The 19,878-nt window shown below is 40.9% G+C and overlaps 1 protein-coding gene across 3 annotated transcripts in view; it reads right to left on the reverse strand.

Annotated features, from left to right (window-relative positions):
- The window catches only part of ncam2 (neural cell adhesion molecule 2), a 407,658-nt gene that overhangs the window by 73,325 nt on the left and 314,455 nt on the right, over window positions 1–19,878 (reverse strand). For all 3 annotated transcript variants that reach the window (XM_029740523.1, XM_029740521.1, XM_029740522.1), the window contains 3 exons: window positions 8,903–9,020; window positions 3,463–3,632; window positions 67–212 (listed from right to left, as the gene is read on the reverse strand). In XM_029740523.1, the coding sequence (XP_029596383.1) occupies window positions 67–212; window positions 3,463–3,632; window positions 8,903–9,020 (434 nt within the window). The remainder of the gene's footprint in view (window positions 1–66; window positions 213–3,462; window positions 3,633–8,902; window positions 9,021–19,878) is intronic.

The following is a 19,878-nucleotide window of genomic DNA, read 5'->3' on the forward strand; positions in this document are numbered from 1 at the left end:
GCAACAGTAGGCAACATACAACGAAAAGGGGGGCGGAAGTAAGAGCAGGGGACAGCCCAGTGTTACCTTGTCTCCGTCGGTGAAGCTCCGACCATCGTTGGCTCTCCTCCAGGAGATCTCAGGCAGTGGCTCCCCCTCGGCCACGCAGGAGATCATGGCGGCGCTGCCCTCTACCGCCGTCACGTTACGCAGCTGGGTGATGTGTGGCTGGACTGGAGGGACAGAGAGAGAAAGAGATAGATTGAAAGAGAGGGAGAGAGAAGGGGGAGAGAGTCCAAGATAGATAAAGGAGAGGGAAATAGAGAGAGGGAGAGGAGGAGAGACCAAGAGAGATAGAGGAAAGAGAGGAGAGAAAGAGAGGGGGGATGAAAGAGATAGAGATAGGGATGAAGGAGAGAAAGAGAGGGGGGATGAAAGAGATAGAGAAAGGGATGAAGAGTGAAAGGAAGAAAGACAAGATAGAGAGAAAGAGAAAGACAATAATTGAAGACAGGAGACACCTAGGGCTAACACCAGGTATTGGAGGATGGACGACTATGAGCTTGACTATTGAGGTCATACGATCTAAATCTACTGTTCAGAATCATACTTTTCCATTTGTGAAAGTAGAGTTGTGCATCGCAGTTTATAGTCTCAAGACAAAGTAATCCTTACATTTGAGTCCACACCATGCCCAGACAAACAACTAGGACTTTGTGTTGTCTCCCTACTCCCTCACAACCTCTTTCTCACAATATCTTTACTTCTCCTCTTTCTCTTCAACAGAAGTTTTTTCCTCTTTCATATATTCTTTATATACAGTCTATTTAATTCCTTCTGTGGATCCTCTGGCTTCTTAACAGACACAGCATTATGCTGGCTAGCTGCCGATGGGGGTGTTTAGCGACGAGACACGTGGTGTACAGGCAAACCCTTTTTTGACCAACCAAACCCTTTTTCGCCCTCGATAAAAAGCATCAAGGCGGTCTTGGCGAAATCAAGAAGTCGTTTGTAATTTCAAAAAGAGTGAACCTTAGGGTGGATGAGCCATCTAAGGGGATTTAGAGCTTGTCACGTAATGGGGTCATACACACACCTATGCCTACTGTATATGCACCAACACATACACATGCACGCACACATACAAACACACAAAATCAATGATTTTCTTTAGGCCTTTAGAGCTACATAGTTCAATTCGCCTAGTCATTGAAGAGCCAAAAATGGAAGCATAAACAATTATCTTTTGACAGAAATAACAAGTCATTAATATTTCGATGGAGATTTATTTCAAGGTAAGCTAAATACTTTCAAACATGGCCTTGAGACCTGCCTTAAGTACCTCAGCACTTTTTTTTCTTCTTTTTTTTTTTACACCCAGAGGCCCTAGTGGGAACCAAGAAGCGATACAGAGATGAGGCCTATGATTCATACAATAACTCCAGGGTGGGAAAGGTGCTGTAAAGGATGAACAGTAGCTTACCCCCTTCAAGTGAAATATGATAGTATTCATCAATATGATACGGGAATGGGCTTAAGCTTAAGTACAACCTTTATAACAGATGGTCAATTCTGTGCAAGTGTGTCTTCTCCTTTACAGATGAATACCTGATCAGTGGAGCAAGCTGAAGATGAAAAGATATTAAGCGACTCTTGGTAGCACAATGAAAGTTTGGTTTATTGTAAACATTTTGCCAATACCTTCATCAAGGTCTTCTCTTATACACATTATTGTGTAAAATAAGCTTTTGCTTGTTTTTTAACATGAAGATTAGATTCCCATTTCAATATATATATATAGATGTTTCATGGTAGTCCAGATGTTGGCCAGTGCAGCTGCTTCATGTGACACCAAACACAAGAGGCCACAAAAACTAAACCCTGTGAAACACCAAGAAATGTGGCATAAACTCTCAATGACAAATCCCTCTCTTCTCTTCATCTCCTGCTCTCTCAACTTGCAGGGGTAATAAAACTCTTACAACTGTGTTTCCCCACTGCACTTTGCAAAACAAAACTCAAGCCCTCCGCTATCTTCTTAATTTAAATATGCATTTTGAAGACCAACCGGAGCCTGGGCCTTGAAAGGATCTTGATGACTAGAGCATAAATCTCCATACATTTTCATAAAGAGGAAAGAGCTCCATCGGAATAATCAGGGAGGAAATATGCTGGCAGCTTTATGAAAATATAAATTGAAACTTTTATGAACAGGGTGTCACCGATTCTACAATAAATGAGATGTTTTTTTTCAGTCTGGAATTGTACTAGATTCAAGTTGTTGGATGATTGGTTGAGGTAGTGGCTGTATGGTGAAAGTTTTCCTCTGAAATAATAGTTTTCCATGGTGAATAGGAATTGGCTGTTTGTAGCGTTCAAGATGAAAACACCTAATATTCAAATCAATATCTATTAATATTCATAGACACACGAGGTCACATAAGTTCAAGGACTGTACACTCACTAGAAACATCCAGTAACACCACATATAGAACAATGAGCCAGATATTTCACCGGATGTGGAAGTGTGATGGATCAGGTTGGCGTTTACACTCAATACCATATATGGTGAGGAGAGGAAACCCAGTGGCCGGCAGTGGGAGAAGATGGATTTTGGCCGACATTATGCAAATGTTCTCATCGATGAAACAGTACTGCTCCCAAAACTATAATCTCTTACGAACAGAGTGGACTAAGTTTTGTCGATTTTACCCTTACCCCAAGTGAAAAAAGGGGTGAATATAGTTATTACACACACACGCACTTCACAGAGTAGGCGTTCCCCCGAACGGAAATATGAAAATACATTCTAGAACACTCGTGCTTGGTTCTGCCCCTCTCCATGCTTGTTCTGCCCACTATGACTAATTTGTTCCCATTGGAAATGACAGGCTGTGGTCCATCTTGGGTTATTTATAAAAATCTTTGGTAATACTCAGGAATATGTAGTTTATGTTGGAATATGTTGCTTTTAACGCACAGGAAACATGTAGATTCTTATAGTGCCTATTGCCTATTGCCTATGGCGGAACATGCAGTTTTTGTCTCTAAAGACCCAACGTCTTTCATTCCAATCCATACGGATTTTTATTCATAGAGAGATGTGCAAAAGGTCAAAGACTTTACACTCTCTAGGAACATCCAGGAATACACAGTAAACATGTTAAAAGCTTTCTACAGTGCCTACAGCCTATAGAAATCTAAAGAAAAACTAATTGAAAAGTAACTGAGCAAAAGTAAATTGGTATGTTAAAATGACCAATTCTTGGTCCAATTCCGTTTTTTTGGTCAAAGCAACATCAAATAACCATATCAAATTCAGGTAGCAATGTGTTTTTCATGACATCAAGACGGCTGATAAGGACATTATATTTTGGTTGTAATTATTAAATGCGACGTGAGACCATTTGACATGTTTACTTCAATTTGAGAATGTCATAACTTAAGTATGGATGCCCACGAAGGACATGCTGCTACACTCACCGAACACTTTGAGGAAGAGCTCCCTCTCCTCCACCCCGGCCTTGTTGGTGGCTCGGCAGGTATAGCCGCCCCCATCCCCTTGGATGATGTTGCGGATGGTCAGGGTACTCCTGCCTCCCTCCATGGTGTTGAGGACATACTGCTCCGACCTCTCCAACTGCTGGCCCTTCCTGTGTACAGAGAGACAGATTGGGCTCCTGAGTGGCGCAGCGGTCTAAGGCACTGCATCTCAGTGCTAGAGGCGTCACTACAGACCCTGGTTCGATTCCGGGCTGTATCACTACCGGCCGTCATTGGGAGTCCCATAGGGTGGCGCACAATTGGCCCAGTGTTGTCCGGGTTAGGGTTTGGGCATCGTTGTAAATAAGAATTTGTTCTTAACTGACTTGCCTAATTAAATAAAGGTAAAGAAAATACATATAAAAAACAAATAGGATAGAGGTGCACAACCAATTCAACTACACACACATGCAAACATAGAGATAAAACGTGTATCTCTATGCACACATACACACACGTCCCCCCCAGTCACCAAAACCACCCCTCCCCTGATACGATAAACATACAATAGCTTTACTGCATTTAAAAATTAATTATTTGTCACACGCACACATCCCCCACCCCCCATACACATTATAATGGTGGTAAAACTACATCTCTCAAGGAAAGAGAGAGAGCAAGAGACAAGAGAGAGGGAGGATAATTGAAAGTGGACTGGGAGAAACATTGAGGTATAGTAATAAGGCTGGAGAGAGCCAGGGAGGAAATTAAGAACTGTGTGTGTGTGTATGTGTAGGTGTATGTGTATGTGTGTGTGTGTGTGTGTGTGTGTGTGTGTGTGTGTGTATATATGTGTGTGTGTGTGTGTGTGTGTGTACGTCCAAGCTGGTCTGTGGAGCGGCAGCATACTATGTACAGGAAATTACACTGACTGTATCAGTCTATGAATGACTGAAAGCAGGCACAGCCAGCCAGCCAGGTGGAAACACCACAGCAGGAAATGTAACTGAAGGAGGAGGGGAAGGGGGAGGGGTGAGCGAAAGAAGAAGAGAAAGGTGTTCTCTAGCTCTTTAATACCAGAATGGTTAGTAGTGCAGCCTTGCAAACCAGTGTGAGGGGGAGGGAGGGGGTATGGTGGCACTGTGGTCAGATTGCAGTTGTCATGGTGAAGAGGACACAATGGGCATAGTAGAGTTGTAGTCAGAGTTGAGTTGTGGTCAGTGATGACCTGTGGTCAGTGTGTGGAGTGATGATCAAAATGTTAGGGTGAAGCTGCAGTCAGGGTGGAGTTACAGTCAGGGTTGAGTTGTGTGGAGTAGTATTCAAAGTGGAACAGAGAGGACAGTGCACTCTTAAGACAAAAAGGTTCCAAAGGGGTTAGGCTGTTCCCATAGGAGAAACCATTTTGGTTCCAGTTAGGACCCTTTTTGGTTCCAGATAGAACTCATTTTGGTTCCATGCAGAACCCTGGGTTTTGCATGGAGCCCAAAAGGGTTTTACCTGCAACCAAAAGGGTCCTTCAAAGAGTGAACAGCCGAAGAACCCCTGATAGCATCTTTTTTTCTAAGAGTGTATGATGATGTGATCACAGTACAAAGTCAAGCCTGGTGGTCAGGATGGTTAAAAACCAGAGCTTTCTAAACCATTTATTTGAGCTCAATACAGTGTGACAGTCTACATGGAGCGATTAGACAAGCCAGTATTGCAAGGCGAGGCACATCGAGATATAATTTTCACAGGATAAACATAGATTTAACATTTCAATTGCTTTCTGTAATTACATGGCCAATTATAACTCCATCTCTCCCATTGATAGAAAAGCTATTACATGAGTGAATTTGAGACGGGGGAACAAAAACAATGTCAGTCAAAATCCTTCCCACAGCCAATACAAAAACTGTTTTATTTGGAGCCACTCCAAAGGTTATATGCATGGCACAGTTTAGACTTTTCTTCTGAAAGTTGAAAATTGAACTTTGACATGCACACAACATTCCTTCCACACAACTGTATTAGCGTTTGATAGAGCAGTATATATATGAAAGTACATTTGGGATACCTCCTTAAGTTTCCCAAATCTCTCAAGTATCTCTAGCCACACCAATTATTACATTACACTTGTAACTTTTTGGGGCTTGTTCTGCCCTCTTCACAGGAAGACAACAACCCCCCTCTCTGTTTCCAGACCTGTGTTTCTCACCCCCAGCCTTTCCCACGTTGGGCCTTGGTTTTTAAACTGAAATGGTCCACCCACGCAGACAGTGTGGTGAAGAAGGCGCAACAGCACCTCTTCAACCTCAGGAGGCTAAAGAAATGTGGCATAACACCTAAAATCCTCGCAAACTTTTACAGATGCACAATTGAGAGCATTCTGTCAGGCTGTATCACTGCCTGGTACGGCAACTGCACCACCCAAACCCGCAAAGCTCTCCTGAGGGTGATGCAGTCTGCCCAACGCATTACCGGGGGCAAACTTCCCGCCCTCCTGGACACCTACAGCACCCGATACCATAGGAAGGACATCAACCACCCGAGCCACTGCCTGTTCACCCCGCAATCATCCAGAAGGCAAGGTAAGTACAGGTACATCAAAGCTGGGGCCAAGAGACTGAAAAACAGCTTCTATCTCAAGGTTATCAAACTGCAAAACAGCCATCACTAACACATCAGAGACTGCTGCCTATAGACATAGATTAGGAATCACTGGCCACTTTTAGAAATGGATCACTAGCCACTTTAACAATGTTTCCGTATCTTGCATTACTCATCTCATATGTATAAATTGCACTCCACACTATTCTACGTAGTCACTTTTAAATTGTGTTTACATATTGCATCACCCATCTCACATGTACAGTTGAAGTCAGAAGTTTACATACACTTGTGTTGGAGTCATAAAACTTTGACCCAAGTTAAACAATTTAAAGGCAATGCTACCAATTACTAATTGGGTATGTAAACTTCTGACCCACTGGGAATGTGATGAAAGAAATAAAAGCTGAAATAAATCATTGCCTCTACTATTATTCTGACATTTCACATTCTTAAAATAAAGTGGTGATCCTAACTGACCTAAGACAGGGAATTGTTTAATGTGAGGAATTGTGAAAAACTGAGTTTAAATGTATTTGGCTAAGGTGTATGTAAACTTCTGACTTCAAAAGTATATACTGTATTTTATACTACACCACTGACTGTTAAACAGCCATCTCCAGCACATCAGAGACTGCTGCCTATAGACATAGATTAGGAATCACTTGCCACTTTTAGAAATGAATCACTAGCTACTTAATAATGTCTCCGTATCTTGCATTACTCATCTCATATGTATAAACTGTACTTCTATACTATTCTACGGTATCTTAGTCACTTTAACTGTGTGTAAATATTGCATCACCCCTCTCATATGTATATACTGTACTTTACTATGCCACTGTATCTTAGTCCAATGTCGCTCTGACATACACTACCGTTCAAAAAGTTTGGGGTCACTTAGAAATATCCTTGTTTTTGAAAGAAAAGCACATTTTTTGTCCATTAAAATAACATCAAATTGATCTGAAATACAGTGTAGACATCGTTAATGTTGTAAATGACTATTGTAGTTGGAAACGGCAGATTTTTTATGGAATATCTACATAGGCGTACAGAGGCCTATTATCAGCAACCATCACTCCTGTGTTCCAATGTCACGTTGTGTTAGCTAATCCAAGTTTATCATTTTAAAAGGCTAACTGATCATTAGAAAACCTTTTTGCAATTATGTTAGTACAGCTGAAAACTGTTGTTCTGATTAAATAAGCAATAAAACTGGCCTTCTTTAGACTAGTTGAGTATCTGGAGCATCAGCATTTGTGGGTTCGATTACAGGCTTAAAATGGCCAGAAACCTTTCTTCTTAAACTCATCAGTCTATTCTTGTTCTGAGAAATGAAGGCTATTCCATGCGAGAAATTGCCAAAACTGAAGATCTCGTACAACACTGTGTACTACTCCCTTCACAGAAGAGCGCAAACTGGCTCTAACCAGAATAGAAAGAGGAGTGGGAGGCCAAGGTGCATAACCAAGCAAGACGACAATTACATTAGAGTGTCTAGTTTGAGAAAGAGTACTCAACTGGCAGCTTCATTAAATAGTAACCGCAAAACATCAGTCTCAACGTCAACAGTGAAGAGGCGACTCTGGGATGCTGGCCTTCTAGGCAGAGTTGCAAAGAAAAAGCCATATCTCAGACTGGCCAATAAAAATAAAAGATTAAAATGGGCAAAAGAACAGACACTGGACAGAGGAACTCTGCCTAGAAGGAAAGCATCCCGGAGTCGCCTCTTCACTGTCATTAACTCCACACAGTTAACAAAAAGTTAGATGTTGGATCTTCATTTGATCACTCTTTTGTTGCTGAGAATTTTCCTGCACCACAGAAAATGCAGATTACGATGTACACAGTAACAGTATTGCACTTTTCATGCATCCTACTTTTGTCCAGCTAATCGCCTAACCACTGATCAAGCAACATTATGGACTAAACATTCAAATCCCGTTCTGCAGGATTATTTTTGCTCAGACAAATACTGGTCAAATTAAGATCCTACATCTGTACAGGATAACAGGTTTGTGTTCATTAGGGCATACAATTAAAAGCTTTTGCAAAGGAGAAAAAAATCTGCATTTCTCATTGGACAAGCCCAAAATGTTGATCCTTGTTTCAGACAGTTTTCTTCCATTTGGTGCCCAATGAACACAACCCTGTTATTATAGCTTCTAAGAACATGCTAATGAGTGTGTCACTCAGGTTCAGGATATATGCAACAGCTGTTGTATGAATGAATGAATGAGTGTGTTAGATGTAACATATGTTACTGTTGCAGGTGTGACTAATGTGACACACGGTACAGGTGGCGGCTCACTCTAGAAGGACATGTCACAGTGTCACCTCGATGTCATCGTTTACGGTGTCTGTCGACAGCACTGGCTTGTGAAGAGAGAGAGAGAGAGAGAGAGAGAGAGAGAGAGAGAGAGAGAGAGAGAGAGTGTGTGTGTGTGTGTGTGTGTGTGTGTGTGTGCCATTTAGAACATTGAAGGAGCCACTAATCTGTAACAGTGATAGATAAACCAGTCTACAGTCGGTGACGTCGCCATAATATAAATCAAAACATACGCCAAATGTGGTTGAGCTAGTGGTCTGGTTGGCTAATAGTTTTGTCAAAGAATGGCTGGATTGCATTTGGTTCGCCAAGCCACAAGCATATAGAAGTTTAGATGTATGAAAAGGAAACATTAATCATGTTTATTAGGTCACAAGGTAGGTAGCAAAACATTTTGCAATGGGAAAATGAAAACCAGCGTTTCTTATTGAAGTGCAGGTAGTGCCTCACCTGTGTTCTTCCGTTTTGTGCTTAATGAACACAACCATGACTTAGTGTGTAGGGGGCTAACTATACCTGTGCCAGGTGACCTCAGGGTCGGGGGATCCCGATGTGACGCAGGTGAAAGTCACTGACTCCTGGTAATCTGCTGTGGCATTGAATGACTGCTGTAGCATCGACAGCACAGGAGGAACTATGGGAACAAGACAAAAGGTTACAGTTAGTGATAAGGAGAACTTCATCAAATTACACATAGGAGAGCAAAACAGCGGCAGTGAAACAATATGCACACAGGAAATGAGCACTGTAACCTTCCCCACCCCCTCTTCAAATTAAGATTGTTGTGACATAAGAACAATACAGATCAACACGAATGTCCGCCGTTGCACAGTGATTGTGCAGAGAGTGCTCATCCTATTGCCTCTGACCATAGAATATCAGCCACATTTTTTGCCCAATTTCCAAAAGATTCTACATATTGATTTGCCACCGTTCATCAACACCAAGTGATTTACCGTGCACGGTCAATGTTTATGTTGGACTGTCTTGTCCTTAATAGAGGGGAAATGGGGACACTGTAGTGTCACTGTGTAGTCTTCCAAGGGACAGGTAGACAGGTAACCAGGCTAGCAATGGTAGCTAGCATTTAGCCTGTCATCCTAGCTAGTTAACCAGGCTAACATTGAGCTAGCATTTAGCCAGTCATCCTAGCCTAGCTGGTTAATCAGGCTAATAGTGGTAGCTAGCATGTGTAGCAAGTCAACCAAGCTTAACTGTTTATCCAGGCTAACAGCAATAACTAGAATTTAGGCTGTCGTCCTAGCCCTAACTGGTTAGCCTGTATGAAAGCAGTAGCTGTATTCTTCCCTATTGAACCTGAACTCTGTGTGTAGCCAGAACACCCCCCCCCCCCCGGGCAAATTCGTTTGTAAATGCTGGATCTCTATGGCAAGACACATCATTGACCCAAGTTTTGTCCCAAGCTAGTGTTGTCCGAGATATAGCGTGTGATTAACGTATGTATGAATGGACGGAGACAGATCCATCGTGGGGGACAATTACCTAAGGAACGATAAGAAAAAGACAGAGCAAAACATCTCGACGAGAAGTTGTCTTCCACGCACATATACAGATGGATTTTGAGGTCTTACTGTCCATTAGTAGCCAATGAAATGTGTCACTGCCATACTGCCATGCAATCAACATGAGCTGTCATCTCACAGCAGTGAAAGGAGAGCCATCCCAGACTGCTGGCTGATAGTCAGCTTACTGACAGGCCGGTGACAGCTCTATATTACAACACTGTTTATCTGTTCTCACTCGGACTGCACAGTCCATTTCTCTGTCTACTCTCAATCACTCTCTGTATGTCTCTCGCTCTCTCAAACAGTTGCACATGTGAACATACGCACCTGCACCTAAACAGACACACATACACACGCATGCATGCACACACACGCACACACAACCCCCCACACACATTCGCACACTTCAACTTTCTCACTCATCATTATTCACAATTCACTCAGGGTTATCTGTAATCATGGTAGAATCCACATTCATGTAGAAGTGTTTAGAAACATTCTATTCTTATTTACAATAAAAATAAATGTACCATTAACTTCAATTGGGAACAAAATTATCTGAAACACAACCAAAATGAACTGAAAATGCATCCAACAAATTTGTAGTCACAAGCTTGACATAGCGATTGAGTGCTTGGAATATGGGACCAAATACTATACTTGTGACTACTTTATGTACAAGAATCTATAGGGGTGTCAATAATTTGGACCTCTACCTTTTTGAGACAAAAGTATTACTTGTTAAACAAAACCTCTTTCTCTAAGCAATTGTATTAGTATATATGTATATAAAATAGCATAACTCAGTATTTGAATCATTATTGCTCATCTTTATCAAGGGACCCCACTGTATATGAATATAAAAACGTTTCAAGCTTTAGACTATTGAAACGACCAAGCAATATCAATAGCATGTGTTTTATTCTGTACTACTGTGCCCCAGGTTGAGCTGAGACAGAATGTCTCTCTCTCAGACATTGATTTGCTTGCCAATCGAACACCATTCTCTCAAGTCCCTGATCCGATACAGTCCATTCCCAAATCAGTGAGCCTCATTGAAAACAGCTGAGTTAATGGGAGACCCATGCTAGGCACAGAGACATCAAAAGAGCAAATCAGCAACACACTAAGTAGCCGAGATAATACATGTTTAATCTCCTTAATCGTTTCAATTTCAAAGACTTGGAGAAGAAGAACGGTTGAGAGATATATGGGGGGGAAACTCATGCTCCCTTGTGCACACAAACATATGGCAATAGACCAAAAATGCACAAAAATGCACACATTTGCATGCACACATGCACAAGCACGCACACAATAACACATAAATTAACTAATTAATTTTTTGATCATGCAGTGTAATTGACTGTAATCAATCACCAAAAAAATGGTGCAAAAATCTACCTAACTTATTTCTGAAGGTTGTCTGAACAATGATGAGTTTGAAAAGGCTACAACTCTGTTTGCATTTAAAAGTTGCTTCAATTGGAAATGTTGAGGAAAGGACAGGTGTAGCTGATGGGTATCAGCCTCAAATGACAGCCTCTTCACTGGCAACGTTTTCTTTTCAGCCAGCCAATCAGAAGAGGAGGACACCCTGCTGAGTCGACCCCTATCCACCAGCCAATCAGCGGGAGGTCAGCCCTCTGCCACTTTCTCCTCTATCTCTCGCTTTGATGATAATGTCGGAGTCTGAGATGGAAGGGTACGCTAGACTAGCCACACTGTCTGCATGATAATGTCAATGCTAATACTAATCAAAAACATCGTAGCCGTATCGCGGTTTACTCCATTATAGACCAACTCTGTACTGACTGACAAACTGACTGATGCAATGATTCCCCCCTCAACTAAACTTCTAAATATGCTTTTACACGACTAGTTGGTTGAATCTATAGTTTCATATATAATTCTGAGGCTTGGGGAAAATTATACACACTTTGGAACAAGCTGTGTTACAGACTGAGTAAAACACACAAATGACTACACTTCAAAGTCCAGATGGACCTTGTATTTATCTTACTTGGGGCCTTACTTTGAGTGTTTCTTTCTTTAGTGTTTCACTTATTGTCTCCTAAGATCTAGTTCACTTCATAGGGCACGAGTGACTATACTTCAAATTCCATTACGACCACATATAGTATCTATGCTTCTTAGGAGGGCCTTAATTTGGGCTCTTTAGAGGGGTTTCCTTCCCTCCGTTCTACTTAGTGTTCCCCTCCTTAGGTTAGACTTAGTCTTTCCTTATTTCCTCCCTCTAAGAAAGCTCCCACTGGGCACACCATCTTTTGTTAACGTGGATAATTGGGTAATTTTTGGTTGAGACCTTGATAAATGAGATTACAACCTATATTCCCCTTCTCAAAAAGTTTGTTGAATTTTCCAATGTGTTCTCACTATGCTTCAACCATCTAAAAGCACATCCACATTCTAAAATGGAATAACGTCAGATTTTTGGTTTAGTTGTCACCTAAATGTATATCACTGCACTTTCAACCGTTTAAAAGCACAGCAAAGTTCAAATGGGTATACAATGTCAGACATTTTGTTAATTTATACAACAGATGAATGTGATTTCACTGTGCTTTATCTAATAGCAGAACCTGTATTGCAGTTGAGACTACATTACATGATCAATGCCAATCGAGATTCTAAGTAGAGTATTACAGCAATTGTGAAGATCCCCACAGACCTGCGATGAGCTATGCACGCTATCTTAAAGATTCAGGTTTTCTATGATTACACAAGAAATTATTTATAAAAACATTAACTAGGTTTCCATTCAATTGGCGAGAGATTTTCATGCAAATATTCTAAAATCCGCATAAAAACAATATGCAAATGTTCCCACTAGAGATCTGTTTCCATCAAATTGACTTGTTGCTTATAAAGTGCGTGATGACGTAGTGTACATAAAAATTACTTTTGCGGTTAGGTTCCCAAGTATCAAATAAAAAAAGACTATTTAAACGGGATTCTAGCGCAATTTTGTAGAGAAGAGTATTAGGTCTAAGTGAAGAGAAAAAAATAAAGGGTGAGGGTACTGTTTTTGCAAGGATGGTACGTTAACTTGAAATACTTCAAGAATAAAGTGGCAATATTTTGAGAATAAAGTGCCAATATTTTGAAAATAGAGTAGCAATACATCAATAATATATTGGCAACATTTTGTGAATAAAGTCACAGTTATAATTCAAGATTAAAGTATGGGTTTTTGCTGATTAATTCCATGCCTCCTTGGTTCCCTGATACTGTTCTTTGAAATGCCTGAGTTAGATGACTGGTGAAACTATACTTTAGAAAAGGCTTTAGTAAAAAGGAAATCCTTGCTCTTTTAGAACATAATAAGCATATTATTAGAAGAATAAGGACCTGGAAGAGGTTGTGCCACAGATTGGGTATTTTCAGAAGGAGGAACCACACAGACTAGGATGAGATATTTCATCCAAGTCGATGTGGTTACATCCAGTGCACTCGGAAAGTATTCAGACCCCTTCCATTTTTTGTTACGTTACAGCCTTATTCTAAAATGGATTAAATAATGTTTTCCCTAATTAATGTACACACAATACCCCATAATGACAAAGCAAAAAAAAGTATTACAAATAAAAAGCAGATACCTTATTTACATGTATTCAGACCCATTGCTATGAGACTCGAAATTGAGCGCAGGTGCGTCCTGTTTCCATTGATCATCCTTTAGATGTTTCTACAGCTAGATTGGAGTCCACCTGTGTTAAAGTAAATTTATTGGACATGATTTAGAAAAGCACACACCTGTCTATATAAGGTCCCACAGTTGACGGCGCATGTCAGAGCAAAAACCAAGCCATGAGGTCAAAGGAATTGTCCTTAGAGCTCCGAGACAGGATTGTGTCAAGGCACAGATCTGGGGAAGGGTACCAAAAAATTTGGAACCACCTAGAGCTGGCCGCCTGGCCAAACTGAGCAATCGTGTGAGAAGGGCCTTGGTCAGGGTGGCGACCAAGAACCTGATGATTACTCTGACAGAGCTCCAGAGTTCCTCTGTGGAGATGGGAGAACCTTCCAGAATGACAACCATCTATGCAGCACTCCACCAATCAGGCCTTTATGGTAGAGTTGCCAGGTGGAAGCCACTCCTCAGTAAAAGGCACATGACAGCCCACTAGAGTTTGCAAAAAGGCACCTAAATACTCTCAGACCATGAGAAACAAGATTCTCTGGTCTGATGAAACCAAATGTGAACTCTGGAGGAAACCTGGCACCATCCATATGGTGAAGCGTGGTGGTGGCAGCATCATGCTGTGGGGATGTTTTTCAGCGGCAGGGACTGGGAGACTAGTCAGGATTAAGGGAAAGATTAACAGAGAAAAGTACAGCGAGATCCTTGATGAAAACCTGCTCTAGAGAGCTCAGGACCTCAGACTGGGGCAAAGTTCCACCTTCCAACAGGATAATGACCCTAAGCACACAGCCAAGACAACGCAGGAGTGGCTTCGGGACAAGTCTCAATGTCCTTGAGTGGCCCATCTAGAGCCCAGACTTCAACCCGTTCGAACATTACTGGAGAGACCTGAAAATACCTGTGCAGCAACGCTCCTCATCCAACCTGGCAGAGCTTGAGAGGATCTGCAGAGAAGAATGTGAGAAACTCCCCAAATACAGGTGTGCAAAGCTTGTAGCGTCATATCCAAGAAGACTCAAAGCTGTAATCGCTGCCAAAGGCACTCAAGGGTCTGAATACTTATGTAAATGTGATCTTTTTAAAATTTATTTTTAAAATTGGCTAACATTTCTAAAAGCCTATTTTTTGCTTTGTCATTATGGGGTATTGTATGTAGATTGATGAGGAAAAAATCTATTTAATACATTTTACAATAAGGCTGTAATGTAACAAAATGTGAAATTTATAGACGGGTGGATTGTGTGTACAGCCGTGGCCAACAGTTGAGAATGACACAAATATTAATTTTCACAAAGTCTGCTGCCTCAGTTTGTATGATGGCAATTTGCATATACTCCAGAATGTTATGAAGTGATCAGATGAATTGCAATCAATTGCAAAGTCCCTCTTTGTCATGCAAATGAACTGATTCACAAAAAAACATTTCCACTGCATTTCAGCCCTGCCAATAAAGGACCAGCTGACATCATGTCAGTGATTCTCTCGTTAACACAGGTGTGAGTGTTGACGAGGACAAGGCTGGAGATCACTCTGTCATGCTGATTGAGTTCAAATAACAGACTGGAAGCTTCAAAAGGAGGGTGGTGCTTGGAATAATTGTTCTTCCTCTGTCAACCATGGTTACCTGCAAGGAAAAACGTGCCGTCATCATTGCTTTGCACAAAAAGGGCTTCACAGGCAAGGATACTGCTGCCAGTAAGATTGCACCTAAATCAACCATTTATCGGATCATCAAGAACTTCAAGGAGAGCGGTTCAATTGTTGTGAAGAAGGCTTCAGGGTGCCCAAGAAAGTCCAGCAAGCGCCAGGACTGTCTCCTAAAGTTGATTCAGCAGCGGGATCGGGGCACCACCAGTACAGAGCTTGCTCAGGAATGGCAGCAGGCAGGTGTGAGTGCATCTGCACGCACAGTGAGGTGAGGACTTTTGGAGGATGGCCTGATGTCAAGAAGGGCAGCAAAGAAGCCACTTATCTCCAGGAAAAACATCAGGGACAGACTGATATTCTGCAAAAGGAACAGGGATTGGACTGCTGAGGACTGGGGTAGTAATTTCCTCTGATGAATCCCATTTCCGATTGTTTAGGGCATCCGGAAAAAAGCTTGCCCGGAGAAGACAAGGTGAGCGCTACCATCAGTCCTGTGTCATGCCAACAGTAAAGCATCCTGACACCATTCATGTGTGGGGTTGCTTCTCAGCTAAGGGAGTGGGCTCACTCACAATTTTGCCTAAGAACACAGCCATGAATAAAGAATGGTACCAACACATCCTCCGAGAGCAACTTCTCCCTACCATCCAGGAACAGTTTGGTGACGAACAATGCTTTTTCCAGCATGATGGAGCAACTTGCCATAATGCAAAAGTGATAACTAAGTGGCTCTGGGAACAAAACATCGATATTTTGGGTCCATGGCCAGGAAACATCCCATTGAGAACTTGTGGTCAAATCCTCAAGAGGCAGATGGACAAACAAAAACCCACAAATTCCGACAAACTCCAAGCATTGACTATGCAAGAATGGGCTGTCATCAGTCAGGATGTGGCCCAGAAGTTGATTGACAACATGCCAGGGCAGATTGCAGAGGTCTTTAAAAAGAAGGGACAACACTGCAAATATTGACTCTTTGCATCAACTTCATGTAATTGTCAATAAAAGCCTTTGAAACTTATGAAATGCTTGTAATTATACTTCAGTATTCCATAGTAACATCTGGCAAAAATATCTAAAGGCACTGAAGCAGCTAACTTTGTGGAAATTAATATTTGTGTCTTTCTCAAAACTTTTGGCTTCGACTGTATATGCAGGTGTGTGTGTGGGCGGTAAAAACAAATTGCCTCCAATCTAATCAATCTACCCAGGCTATTGTTATTTTTTTCTGATTGTGGATATTACATTGAAAATCTGACATTGTTTTAACCTCTTGACGGTCGCCTAGGATAGGGGGCGCTACAGCGATTTTTGAAAAAAATACGTGCCCATTTTAAACGGCTAGGATATGCATATAATTAATAGTTGTGGATAGAAAACACCCTAAAGATTCTAAAACTGTTTGAATGGTGTCTGTGAGTATAACAGAACTCATATGGCAGTCAAAACCCCGAGACAGATCGTAACAGGATGTGGAATTCTGAATTGCGGACTCAACTTCATCACTTTGCCTATAAATCGGTACATTTGGAGCAGCCTTCAGAACGCGCAACAACAAGAAGCTATTGGGACATAAATGATTAACTTTTTTGAACGAAAATACATTTGTTGTGGACCTGGGATTCTTGGAATTGCCTTTTGATGAAGATAATCAAAAGTAAGGGATTATTTACAATAGTATACAAGAGTAGATTTTATATGCGATTGTTCCAAGATGGCGCTGACCTGTAACGGTAGCCTATTTTTCTGAGTATCGCATCCCCTTTTATCGCAAAGTGTGATTACCCAGTAAAGTTATTTTTAAATCTGGCATTGCGGGTGCTTTCACGAGATGTTAATCTATAATTCTTAGAATGACAATATTACATTTTAAAAATGTTTTCAAATAGTAATTTAGTAAATTGTAGCGCTGTTTCACCGGATGCATTTGAGGGAAAATAGTTAGTCAACGTCACGCGCCGATGTAAAATGCTGTTTTTATATATAAATATGAACTTTATCGAACAAAAGAATGCATGTATTGTGTAACATGATGTCCTAGGAGTGTCATCTGATGAAGATTGTCAAAGGTTAGTGCTGCATTTAGCTGTTTTTTGGTTATTTGTGATGCATGTGGTTGGTCGGAAAATGGCTATGTGAATACTTTGACGATATACTCCTCTAACATTATCTAATGTTTTGCTTTTGCTGTAAAGCCTTTTTGAAATCGGTTCGATTCAGGAGAGGTGTATCTATAAAACGATATAAAATAGTCCTATATTTAAAAAAAAAATATATGACATTTTTCTATTGTTCGGTTATGAATATGGCGAAATGATTTTACGCTGGATGTTGATCCCGCATACGGGACGGAGAACTTCAAGATTAAAGGTACAAATGCAAAATATTTCATAAAAGGTTTGTTTTTTTGTGACATAATCCTGTGGTTGAAATTTCACCCTTAAATCAACAATTTCCGTTGGTGGCAGAGTGAAAGATGGCGGACTGAAGTTGGCGGTGCAGAATGCCTTGTGAAAAGGCTTAGAAATGAATGTCCCTAAACTGACCAAATAATAATACTTTTACGCTGATCTGCTCACTCGTGAGCAACAACATCAAAACTGGAAAATAACTCAAACCAACTTGTTAGGCTGGAGAATTTTATCGACAAACACTACCAACGCAGTCAAAACATGGCGGAGGGTAAACACGTAAGGAATGGAGAACCAACTTCTAAAACAAAAAAATGCAATAAGAGACTTCGATTGACACAGATTACATATTTTCACCACCACGGTAAGCGTGGAAATCAAACTGCTAAAATCTCAAATTTATAAATTAGGCGTACCTGAGTTAGTCCTTAAAGATACACGAGGTGAAGAAGAGCCTTGAAATGAGTGATGAGAAAGCCGCGACAGTGGAAAAGGAAACTGAAAAGCTGAATGGTACAGTCAATGTTATTGAAGCTGACTTTAACGAACTTAAGAGAGAACAATTTGTTGAGTGAATCCCTACTTGATATAAAGTTGAAGTCGGAAGTTTACAGACACCTTAGCCAAGTACATTTATGCAATTTTTTTAACAATTCCTCATTTAATCTGAGTAAAAATTCCCTGTTTTAGGTCAGTTAGGATCACCACTTTATTTTAAGAATGTGAAATGTCAGAATAATAGTAGAGAGAATGATTTTTTTCAGCTTTTATTTCAACACATTCCCAGTGGTTCAGAAGTTTTCATACACTCAATTAGTATTTGGTAGCATTGCCTTTAAACTGTTTAACTTCGGTCAAATGTTTTTGGAGCAGTAGCCTTCCACAAGCTTCCCACAACAAGTTGGGTGAATTTTGGCCCATTCCTCCTGACAGAGCTGGTGTAACTGAGTCCAGTATGTAGGCCTCCTTGTTCGCACACACTTTTTCAGCTCTGCCCACAAATTTTCTGTAGGATTGAGGTCAGGGCTTTGTGAGGGCCACTCCAATACCTTGACTTTGTTGTCCTTAAGCAATTTTGCCACAACTTTGGAAGTATGCTTGTGGTCATTGTCCATTTGGAAGACCCATTTGCAATCAAACTTTAACTTCCTGACTGATGTCTTGAGATGTTGCTTCAATATATCCACATAATTTTCCTGCCACATGATGCCATCTATTTTGTGAAGTGCACCAGTCCCTCCTGCAGCAAAGCACCCCCACAACATGATGCTGCCACCCCCGTGCTTTACGGTTGGGATGGTATTCTTCGGCTTGCAAGCCTCCCCCTTTTTCCTCTAAACATAACGATGGTCATTACGGCCAAACAGTTATATTCTTGTTTCATCAAACCAGAGGACATTTCTCAAAAAAGTACGATCTTTGTCCCCATGTGCAGTTCCAACCGTAGTCTAGCTTTTTTATGGCGTTTTTTTTTAGCAGTGGCATCTCCTTTCGTGAGTGGCCTTTCAGGTTATGTCGATATAGGAGTGGATATAGATACTTTTGTACCTGTTTCATCCAGCATCTTCACAAGTTCCTTTGCTGTTGTTCTGGGATTGAATTGCACTTCTTGCACCAAAGTACGTTCATCTCTAGGAGACAGAACGCATCTCCTTCCTGGGCGGTATGACGGCTGCGTGGTCCCATGGCGTTTATACTTGCGTACTATTGTTTGTACAGATGAACGTGGTACCTTCAGGCATTTGGATGAACCAGACTTGTGGAGGTCTACAATTGTTTTCTGAGGTCTTGGCTGATTTCTTTTGATTTTTCCATGATGTCAAGCAAAGATGCACTGAGTTTGAAGGTAGGCCTTGAAATACATCCACAGGTACACCTCCAATTGACTAAAACTATGTCAATTAGCCTATCAGTAGCTTTTAAAGCCATGACATCATTTTGTGTTATTTCATAGTTCTGATGTCTTCACTATTCTTCTACAATGTAGAAAATAGTAAAAATAGAGAAAAACCCTGGAATGAGTGGGTGTGTACAAACTTTTGACTGGTAATGTATATGTTTACAAAACATATATGGGGGATTGGAAATTATGCACACAATTACACTGATAGAAGCCACAATCTATCTGCAATATTAAAGCTGATCACCCCCTGAAAAAATAAATACATACAATTAAAAATAATTCAGTTGATGACTTTTTTCAAATCCAATGTATTTTCCACGTAGATTCCACGTCACAAT

The sequence above is a fragment of the Salmo trutta genome, chromosome 39, assembly GCF_901001165.1.
Source record: "Salmo trutta chromosome 39, fSalTru1.1, whole genome shotgun sequence".
NCBI lineage: Eukaryota > Metazoa > Chordata > Actinopteri > Salmoniformes > Salmonidae > Salmo > Salmo trutta.